Below are 11,468 nucleotides of genomic sequence, written 5' to 3'. Positions count from 1 at the left end.
AACATAAATGATAACAATAATGACAATTTCATTAATGAATAATATAGAGGGGTAGTTTCAAATACATAGAATAAAGTAATTAGTTTACAATAAATATAGTCATATTTAATTTATATAAAAAAATAACCAAAAATCATATGAAGTATACAGTGACTATACAATATAGCTTGCCAAAAGCCATAGAAAGTATATACTGACTATACAATATAGCTTACTTATACATGAGTATACGCTTTTATATTATGATACACTCAAAAAGCTGAATATAGCTTAATTATATATATGAAATATACACCGACTATTCAATCTTGATCAACTCAAAGTCACCTATAAACAGTCTCAAAATTTAGAAAGAAGAAACTGGCCGAAGCAGAAGAAGATGACGACGACAATCAAAGTGAATAAGAAATTGGCCATTTTTTTAATAATTAAATTGACCGAAGGGTCTTTAGATATAATTATCCAATATATATTCAAATTTAACAGAAAAAAATCAAATTTTTGGAAAGAAGAATTGTTCACTTTGTCTTTACTCGAAAAAGAATAGAAGGAATTCAATTTTTTTTTGAATTTTTTAAGGTTGTGATACAGGGATAATCAAAAGTTGTTAAATGAGTGATTTCCTCCTTAATTACGATTTCAGTTACGTTCCTTAATTAACCACACGTTATATTCTGTATCTGACTTAAATAAATTTTGAATACATGTATTTGAAAACGTCGGATACATGTATCTAACCTCCATATTCTGATAGGGTATGTAATACTGAAAACTAATCAATAGGTTTCACAATTTTTAATTCAACTTTGGCGATATGAACTCAAAAATTTAAATTATGGAGGCAATATGATTTTCTACAAATTATAAACAATGTACAATATATCGGGTAAGGAAGAAAAACAGGATTAAATAGTAATATATCGTGTGCTATAGGGGATAAGGATAACAATTTCATTGGAAAATATATATATGATTATTTCATCTCGTATTAGGTTGGTGGGATAAGAGATAACAATCTCATAAGATATTGATATGTACTAAAATGAAATATCATATAAAACGTGGAATAACTAATCTCATGAAATATCTTTATCTTTATTATCATGCATTTCAAATCAGGGCTAATCATATCTAAAAAATCGACTATATTGTGTAAGGAAGGAAAATATACGAGATTAGTTATCCACATATCATTATAGAAGACGTAATTAGGGGTGTTCATGGTTCGATTTGGATTGGTTATTGGTCAAAATTAAAATCAAACAAAAAAACTGTCGGTTTGGTTATTGCCGGTTTTATTCAGTTTTTTTTTTGATTTTTTTGGTTTGAAATAATAAATTTATTGAAGGCATCCGCATCTCGATAGACACAAATACTTAGTACATGAACAATCTATAGGAAAGCTACTGTGGATTCAATTAAGCAATTAAGCAATGCTAGAATTATTATTATACGAAAAAATGATTTAGTTAAGCAATACTAAAGTCATTATACACCAAATATCAAAAGATCAAATCTTTATAGCAAAAAAATAACCCCAATCTCAACAACTGAGGAACTACCCCAGGGAGGGGTATAAAAAAATTATACATCAAAATTTAAGTGTTGGGCTTGAGAAAATGATAAAATTAAAGACTTAAATTAATAAGATATTTATATTTTATTTATGAATAATATATAAACAAGTAAGAAATTTAAATATATAATTTATCAATTTAATTTATTTATTTTTGCGATTCTTTTTTAGTAAAAATCAAAATCAAACCAAATAATATTGATTTTCAAAATTTAAAACTAAACTTAACCGAACCAGGGTTTTTTGTTGACTACATCCATCTTATAAAATTGACTACTTTTAGTGAATTGCATGTTAAGAAATGCGCCAAGTGTCAGCTGTACTATAAAAGTCAAAACATGGGCATCTTTTGATTAGCGTGTTTTGACTTAGAATTTTGAATTCACGAGACAATTTTTCTATGAGAACATAAGTCTTAAACTTATTTATCATTAGAAAAATCTATACATAATAATTTGTGTCTTTCATTTCGTCTTTCTTTGTGAATTTTTATCATTTAATGATTAAATTAATACAGTAAAAAAAAAAAGTAGGAATTTCATTCTTTAATATCTCTATCAAAATAGTGTAAAAATGATCGGTTGATATCTCAATTGTTGCTTCTTTATGTAATGCTAAAATATTCTTCATTATAATTTTCTTTTCTTCTTTGATTGACATAATTATTATGGGGATTAAGAATATGTCCGGGGTAAATTTGAGGGGAAATTATATTACCTTCTTATTTTTGTGAAAGGTCAATTATTTTGAATCAACTTTCATAGGTTAACACGTCAAATTAGTATTATATGATATATATGAATTATATATATAATTATATACTTCGACATATAAATTTAGTATTTCTATATTTATTTATAAATATTGAATACCATATCAAAATATCAAAAAAAAAATACATATCAAATACCATAATATCAAAATTATAAAATCAAAAAATTTAATTTCGATATGATATTAGCTATCTACCATAAGAGAGAATACGTTCAGTTTTCTATTAACTATCTATCCTAATTCTCGACCTCCAAACTTTCTTATTAAAGGTGATATCCTCAATAAATTGCTCTAACTCTTTTTCAATCTACCTCTTCTTAAATTATTACTATCACATTTATTCCATGAAATATTTATATTATATTTCTTTTCTGCATAAATTATCTCAGCATCGCTTTTCTCGTGACAAGAACAAGAAGAATTGAGTTTCGAAGATTTACCCAAAAATACATAAGAAGGAATGATTGAAGTGAATGGTCAAAAATCAAAATAAACAAATTACCCCTCAAACACGGGATGAATACTGAAAATGGATCCCACACCCAAACTACTTTGACTGCCTACACTCACACAATTTCCCTCTTTTTCCGCACATATAAATACCCCTTTTTTACTCCTCTTCTCAATTTCTTCATACAAAAAAAACAACAACAACGCGGAATTCCAACTACTTTTTGAAAAATTAAACAATGTCTTGTACCATCGCTATTCCAAACTCACCGGCGTTTTCGCCGGCGAGTAGGATTCCGGTGACAAATTCTCTTTTATGTAGATCGGCTTCATTTTCTTCTTCGCCTTCTTCACCTTCTCGTAAATCATCTGAAACGCTAGCTTTAACGAAATTTCCTTCATGTACCTTTTCTTCTTTGTCTTCGTCGTCGCAATTGAAAATTCTTCGGATTGAGAAGCCTTCATCAGAACCGAGAAATTCTTCTGAGTGTTCTACTTCTGCACCGATTTCTACTTCTCCGACGGTTTTAAAGAGGAAGAGACCTGCCAGGTTGGATATTCCTGTCGTTTCAACCAACTTTGGGAATTTTACGGTGACTCCGATAGCAGCAGTGGATTTCGTAGAGGCTGAGGGTGATGAATACTCTGTTTGTTGTAAACGTGGAAGGAGAGGTGCAATGGAGGATCGTTACTCTGCGCTTGTCAATTTACAAGGAGATTCCAAACAGGTAATTTTTGCATATGATTAAATTATTTAATTCTGAATCGCCCAATTTTAGTTCCTATGAGGTCAGACATTCGAGCTGCAGAAACAGGCTATTGCAGAAATATAGTATAAGACTGTCTACAATAGATTTGGTCTTTTCCTGGATCCATGCATAGCAGGAACGTAGTGCATCGTGCTGCCCTTTTTAGACTAATAAAGCTTTAATGAAAAGAGTAGTATTCTAGTATGAATCTTAGTTTACTGTTATTTGTGAATGGTTGAAAGTAATTGTAATTGACAAAGAGATTACTTGTTTCAGGGTATTTTTGGTGTATTTGATGGACATGGAGGAGCTAAAGCTGCTGAGTTTGCAGCAGAGCATTTGAATAAGAACATTATGGATGAAGTAGTAAGGCGGAATGATGAAAATGTCGTGGAGGCGCTCAAAAACAGTTATTTGAAGACAGATACCGAATTCCTTAGTGAAGATTTTCAGGGTGGATCGTGTTGCGTAACAGCATTGATCAGGAATGGTAATTTAGTGGTATCTAATGTTGGCGATTGTCGTGCTGTTGTTAGCAGAGGTGGGAATGCTGAAGCACTGACCTCAGATCACAAGCCTTCAAGAAAAGACGAGAAAGACAGAATTGAGACTTCGGTGCGCAACTTGACCATGAATTCGCTTATCTAAAATGGACCACTTATCAGTGTATTTTTAATCTGTTTATAGCACGTAACATGTCTTATTTTTCAGGTTACTAATCTTATCATGCTTTACTTTGTTCTGTAGGGTGGCTATGTTGATTGTTCTAACGGTGTTTGGAGAATCCAGGGATCTCTTGCTGTATCAAGAGGTATAGGAGATCGATATCTTAAACAATGGGTAATCGCAGAACCTGAGACAGAAGTCGTTGAACTTAATCCTGAATTAGAGTTCTTAGTCCTTGCATCTGATGGTTTATGGGATAAAGTCAGCAATCAGGAAGTAGTAGATGCTGCTAGACCTTTGTGCTGCACAGGCATCAGTAAACCACAACCATTGTTGGCATCTAAAAAGCTTATCGACCTTGCTATTTCAAGAGGTTCTGTTGATGATATATGTGTGATGATAATTCAACTGCAACAATTTTGGTGATTGTGTAGTCGTACTAGTGTGTGATACGGATACTAGATGCCTAGAAACTGTTGAATTGCTGGATGAAATTCATTCTCGACATTGATGGATTGATACATTTTACTTTTAAAAAGATACCGGAAATGTATAGCTCTTTTAATATCTTACCTTGTATAGCAAATTGCTTCTATGATTAAATAGTTTACTGAGATCCAAACTGAGACGTGGGCGTTGATGGGAATATGCACTCTCTATATGAATTTCCCAGTTTTTGTTTCTGATTCAAAAGAAAGTTTCTTGTTTCTCGTTTTCCTTTTCGTTTGAATTTCATTGTCTCGAGTTCTGGTTCGAGAGGCTAAAAGATTCAATGACTGGAATTGTCTGGTGCTGCAAATTTTAGACATTATTGTTTTGCAGATCAATGAAATTCAATATACACTTTCATAGGTTTTTAGTAGAGTAGTTCATGAGATCTCGAATATTCACATTGGGCATTATTAAGTATGGGACTAGGAAAATGCATTAAGTCATCAAAGAGAGAATTTAATTGAGTATAATGATATGGAACAATTAGTGTTATTTGGGTAGATATATACATAAATCACCTTAAATCTATAAAGTTCTAGGCTAGTCCCAGGATAGATGCATAAATCACCTTAAAGGCTCAAAAGTCGAAATAAAAAATCTAAAATATCCAAACAGATTAAAATTTGGAAACCGAACTTGAAATTGTAATATTTGAACTTATTAGAATTCTATTTGTTCAATTCAAAAATCTAAAATCCAATCTGAATGGCCTGATTGCCCGTCCTAATAGGTTGTTGTTTGAAGAAGATAAGAAGAGATTTGGTATGTTGGGGGTGGATAGGGTGTGCATCGATCGGTTCGGTCGATTTTATTTATTATTGTTTCGGTTTATTAGTTTTTTAAACATGTTAAACCAATAATCAATCCAATAAGATCATTTCTATCGCTTTTTGGTCATTAACGGTTCAATTTTGATTTAACCAATAAAAAAATACTCATAAAACAAAGTATTACTTCTCCAACAATTAAGTGTGACTGAACAATAATGTAACTTTACAAAATGCTCATAAAATAGAAACAATAGTAACTAACATGAAAAGAACTATACAAATGCAACACAAATAAAAGAATTAGGACAATAATGTGAATTTAATGTTAAAGAGCAAATGTAGTAACTAGCAAGGTACTGATATTAATATTTAATATTTATGTAGGGATAAAGTAGTAAATTACTACGATCTTAATGAGTTATTGGTTTACCTAATAACCCAATATTAAAAAAATCAAAATCAAATCAATAAGCCGATGATTTTTTATATATATATAAAACCATTAAAACTCTGTTAAACGCAATAACCCAATAGCAATAAACCACTAATATTTTTTTTCATTCAATTTATTGATGGGTTCGATTTTTCAGAGGTGGGTCTATTCGGAACCTTCAACTCTGGGTTCCTATTTGGTGTATTAGACTTCCAATTATTTGTGCATTATACGATACTGTTTTGTCTCAATCATATTAGATCTTTTAGCTACGCTGTATGGATTTTCTTCACAAGTCTTTCGTCTACATATTATTATTTTGTGGGCATTTCGTGAGGTGTACTTTTCATTTAGTAGGAATTCTTTTGTTGTTTTCTTTTTTGATTTTTTAGACATTCATGCATCTCGATAAAATATAGATAATTTTTAATAATTATTTTATATAATATTGACATATAGTAAATTTAAATTAAAAAACCTAAACATGATTGTTGAGTATTTACACAGCAGATCGTAATGTGTTTTGGATTGAGGTGTTATTGTTGTTGTAGATATTCAATATCTGAAATTCATCAATTTGATTAATTTAAAATTGTGTCGAATAGGCTTACTAAGGAAGTAATGTATTTTTTTCTACTCGGGAGGTTCTCTATCTTTAATATTTAAACTCGAAACTTCTTATTAGGAGCGAAAGAATTTCAATCATATTACTACGATATTTGATGGTTGTAAAGGAAGGATTTTATAGGTGTACACTATTCAACGTGCCAAAAATTATTATTTATAAAAGAAATTATAAACATTAGATGCTCGAGAATTTAGAAAGTGGTACACTTATTAATTTCTTGTGTTTTTAACAACAAAATATTGGTTAGGTGTAAAAAAGTTCTCAATAAATGGGTATAAAGCTTTCTGAAATTCAAAATTCATGATTAAAATTTTATAAGAAAAAATATCCTCGATAATAACTTAAAGGTAATATCTCAATTACATATAAATCATAATTATTATTAAATTTCAAAATCAATGAGCCAAATAGATCTCTATATAGCATATAGCTTTCTTGTTTCTCGTATATTACTTAAAAAGTAATTTATCCAATGAAATTTAACACTTAAAAAATGTCAAATAAAATAATTCCGCGTTCAAATATCACAAATATTGTGTCGTTCTGAATCGTCGCACAAAAAACTATAATCAAAATCTTAAATGAAGATTATTCTAAAATTTAAGATACATGAATTGGTTTCAAACTTTCACATGGTTTGTCGTCTAATTTTAACATTTAACATCTCACGTTTTCTCTGCATATCCCTTTGGGAGTCCATTCCTTCTTGGAAAAGACCATTTGTTGGAAATAAATCAAGAGTAGAAATTCTAAGTTGTTTAGAATTAGTTATTTGATATTTATTTAATTTATGTCTAGTTAGAATTTATTTGTTCTAGTTCATATAGGAATATGTTTTCTAGTCCTAGTTTAATTTGGTTTGTTAGTATTATAAATAGGGGTGTCTGATTACATATTTTTAATATAGTGAGATACAAGATTTTGAGTTATTAAGTAAAGTCTCTTATCTCTCCTCTCTAGCTTAATAAGTTTCTTCTAAATAATCTTTGTTGGGTCTTTCACTTGCGTATATATTATTCCGCTGTGTGATTTTATTTTTTTCAAATTAGTATCAGAGCTTGTGTAAGATCCTATTAAAGCATTGTGTGAAATCCGACATATACAAAAGAATAGGGATATTCAATATTTATCCAATTGTCCCGTTTTTGTGTTTGATGGCAAAAATAATTTTGAGAGTTGGCATCAACAGATGGATAATTTTTTCAATGCGATTAGACTATGGTCCATTATTGATAATGGATTCGTGGAAGCTCTAGAAGGCACAACATTAACTGGTGAAACAGCTAAACAATTGGAGAAAAATAGACAATTGGATTATAGGGCACATTTTTACCTTGATAGCAAGGTCGAACTGCATGTATATAATAAATTTTTACATGCCAAGACAACAAAGGAGGCTTGGACAATTTTGGTGAATTCACATCGAGGTTCCGCAGATGTAAGAAAAGTCAAATTGCAAGAGCTTAGAAGACAATACGAATTAGCCCAAATAAAATCAACAGAGTCCACCAAAGAATTTTTGACAAAAGTTACTAATATTGTCAACGATATGAGAACTAATGGAGAAGCATTAGACCAAGTTAAAGTTGTTGAAAAAGTATTGCGATCCTTGAGTATAAAATTTCACACCAAGAAGACAGTCCCCAGAGGCCGCCAAAGATCTTAGCACTTTGACACTTGATGATTTAGAAGGTGAATTGGTGACATAAGAGATGCCCCTTAATCAACAAAAGAAAAAAACAGTTGATGAAGTGTTGCAAGCAAAGGTGAGTCAACTAACCGAAAAGAAGAGATATCAAACTTGGCTGAGACAGATCAAAGAGGTCAGAATTTTAGAGGTAGAGGACAAGGGAATAGGAGTAACTTTCGAGGCCGTGGTAGAGGTAATTTTTCTTATCAACAGAGAAATAATAACAATTTTAGAAAGGAACAACAAAGTAATCAAAATTTTCAGAAATGTGATAAATCAACAGTTCAATGTCATAACTGTGAAAAATTTGGGCACTATCAAAGAGATTGTTGGTTTAAGAAATCCGAAAATAGAGAAGCACATACAAAGTTGGCTGAAAATTATGGAGATAAACAAGAGACTTTATTATTTTGTAGCTTAGGAATTGAAGAAAATAAAGGGATTGAATGGTTCATTGACTCTAATTGTAGCAATCATATGTCTGAAAATAAAAAATTATTTATTGATCTAGATCAATCATTTAGAGCTATCATAAGACTTGATGATCTAGAAGATGAATTTCTGATAAATGAAATGTATCTTAATCAACAAATGGATAAGGTATTTCAAATAAAGGATAATCAATCCAAATAAAAAGAAGAGTCATTGGATTTGAAAGAAATAAATGATGGAGACGAAAGAAAGGATGATCAATCAAAAGAAAAAGTAGACTCATCGAATCTGACTTACGAAGAAGATCAGAATTTGAAAATTGTGGAGAAAAGAAGTGAAGTTAAAGATAATATTTACTGTGGTATAAATATTCTTGATTGCAAAAAAGACTTCAATAATGGTCAATCTAATAAGCCAATAATTTTTGGAATGACTAAAAAGAATAATTTGATTGAAACTGACGTTATTTTGATAGAGGTTAGTGATTTAAGCCACGAAAAATGTAATAGACATGATTGGTCTATACAAGGTGAAACTATTGAAGAAGAAATAAAAATATTTACTATTATCTCACAAGAAAAATTATTTGACGTTTTTGAAGATGAAGCTAGTAATAAAAGAAGCAAAAGTAATCACCAAGAGCAAGGTTTTGATGATCTATCCAAAATTGAAGTAGAAATAATTGAAGCTCTAGATCAGCAATTGAATTGCATGATTATGGATATTGAAGATACAATCAACTTTGAGTCCTCATCAAAATTGTAGATTATGAAAAATTATGTTTTGACGATATTATTGTACTACATATAAAAAGCCAAATTGAAGATGAAAAGGCACGCAAGATCAAGTACAACTCAAGTGGAGAGTAGATGATTTTAAGGCAATAATAGTTATTCAAGAATACAAGAAAAGAAAAAAAACATGATGATGATATTTCAAAAATGTTTACTATGAAAAAAAGCCAAATTGACTTTAGATCCTGTTGAAGAGAAATTGAAGTTTACTAAAGATGACACACACGATTTTGCTGATGCTACATGTTTTTAGAAAATTGGTAGGGAGTTTAAGGTACTTGGCTTTTATACGGCCTGATATTAATTATGGAGTTGGATTAATTAGCAGATTTATGGAATTTCTGCGTCAATCTCACTTGCAAGCAGCCAAAAAAAATTTGAGATATATTCAAGGTACACACTATGATGACCTATTTTATTCAAAGACTAATGATAGTAGTATTGTTGGATTCACTGATAGTGATTGGACTAGTAATATGATGGAACAAAAAATACTTCTGGCTATACATTTTATTTGGAATCTGACGTATTTTCTTGGTCTTCAAAGAAGCAACAAGTTGTTGCTTTGTCAACTGTTGAAGCAGAGTATGTAGCTACAACAAATAGTGTTACACAAGCATTATGGTTGAGAAGGATGCTTAAATTTTTTCAACACAAGCAAAATAATCCTACAAAGATATTTTGTGATAGCAAGTTTGCAATTGAGTTAACAAAGAATCTAGTTTTTCATGGCCGTAGCAAACACATTGACATTAAATGACACTTCATTCGTGATTTGGTTCAAGATAAATAGATAGTTGTTGAATATTGCAAGACTGAAGAACAAGTTGTTGATATTTTCACAAAGCCATTAAAATTGGAGTTGTTCATAAAGTTGAAGAAGATGCTAGGCATGGTCTCATTTGAAGATCTTGATTTAAGGGAGGCTATATTGAAAATAAATCAAGAGTAGAAATTGTAAGTTGTTTAGGATTAGTTATTTGATATTTATTTAATTCATGTCTAGTTAGAATTTATTTGTCCTAGTTCATATAGAAATAGGTTTTCTAATCCTAGTTTAATTTGGTTTCTTAGTATTATAAATAGTGGTGCCTTATTACATATTTTCAATATAGTGAGATACAAGAGTTTTGAGTTATTAAGTAAAGTCTTTTATTTCTTCTTTCCAGCTTAATAAATTTCTTCTATATAATCTTTGTTGGATCTTTCACTTACGTATATATTATTCTGCTCTGTGATTTTATTTCCTTCGCCATTGTCTCTCTTTGCTTCATCATTCAAATTTTTTATAGTTAATGTGCAAAGTTTTTTTTTTAAAAATAATAATAATTAATTTTAAATATGCCATAAGATTTTTATGATCTATAATAAGTATATGTTATACCTAAACTGTTAGATAGTAAAAAAAAAAACTCATATTTATAATGGTTACTAGATAAGTGGTCCATGCTGTGGACGAGTGTCTGATGTCAATTTTGTTTGCAATATTAAACTAATAAATTTGAACAACCTTCAAATTCATAATTTTGCATCTACAATCAATTTTTTCTTAAGCGCGTAATAAAAAAGTGCAAACAAGGACATTAAAGTAAAATAATAAAATGGATCATTACTTAATTCAATCACATCACACAAGATACCTAACATTTGTAATTTTACATTATGGTAATTTAGAATTCGTTCACATTGATGTCACAAAACATACCATCAATGTTTCATTTTCAAATTACGTCTATATTAATATCATGCGCTCGCAAGCAAAGTAGTAATTATTTCACATCATGCATGATGGGACCAACTTATTCAATAAAATGACATTGAATATTTTTTTACAACGCGCTATGTGACGAAAAGAAACTAAAAAAGAAATTCAACTAATCAAAAGTTTAAAGTTATATATAATAATCGGAAAAGGGTAAAAAATGTCCTTAAATTATGTGAAATAAATAAAAATATCCTTCATTTATAGTTTGGTCCAAAAATATCATTGTTGTCAATACTTTAGTCCAGAAAT

At 29.9% G+C, this 11,468-nt stretch overlaps 1 protein-coding gene across 1 annotated transcript; it reads left to right on the top strand.

Moving 5' to 3' along the window:
* The first annotated feature begins 2,992 nt into the window (after positions 1–2,992).
* LOC129901418 (probable protein phosphatase 2C 25) lies at positions 2,993–4,931 on the top strand. The gene is made up of 3 exons (XM_055976584.1): positions 2,993–3,528; positions 3,826–4,164; positions 4,297–4,931. Exons 1-3 carry the CDS (start codon positions 3,040–3,042, stop codon positions 4,639–4,641), a joined length of 1,173 nt encoding a protein of 390 aa, XP_055832559.1. The 5' UTR covers positions 2,993–3,039; the 3' UTR covers positions 4,642–4,931.
* The last annotated feature ends 6,537 nt before the right edge of the window (positions 4,932–11,468 follow it).

This window comes from Solanum dulcamara, chromosome 8 (assembly GCF_947179165.1).
Source record: "Solanum dulcamara chromosome 8, daSolDulc1.2, whole genome shotgun sequence".
In the NCBI taxonomy this organism is placed as follows: Eukaryota; Viridiplantae; Streptophyta; class Magnoliopsida; order Solanales; family Solanaceae; genus Solanum; species Solanum dulcamara.
This window is presented reverse-complemented; position numbering and strand designations above follow the sequence as displayed.

Excerpts from the sequence above, each read along its gene's own strand:
- LOC129901418 (XM_055976584.1), top strand. The coding sequence starts at position 3,040 with ATGTCTTGTACCATCGCTATTCCAAACTCACCGGCGTTTTCGCCGGCG. Across the intron at positions 3,529-3,825 it reads TACAAGGAGATTCCAAACAG|GGTATTTTTGGTGTATTTGA; the intron begins GTAATTTTTGCA and ends TACTTGTTTCAG. Across the intron at positions 4,165-4,296 it reads AAGACAGAATTGAGACTTCG|GGTGGCTATGTTGATTGTTC; the intron begins GTGCGCAACTTG and ends TTTGTTCTGTAG.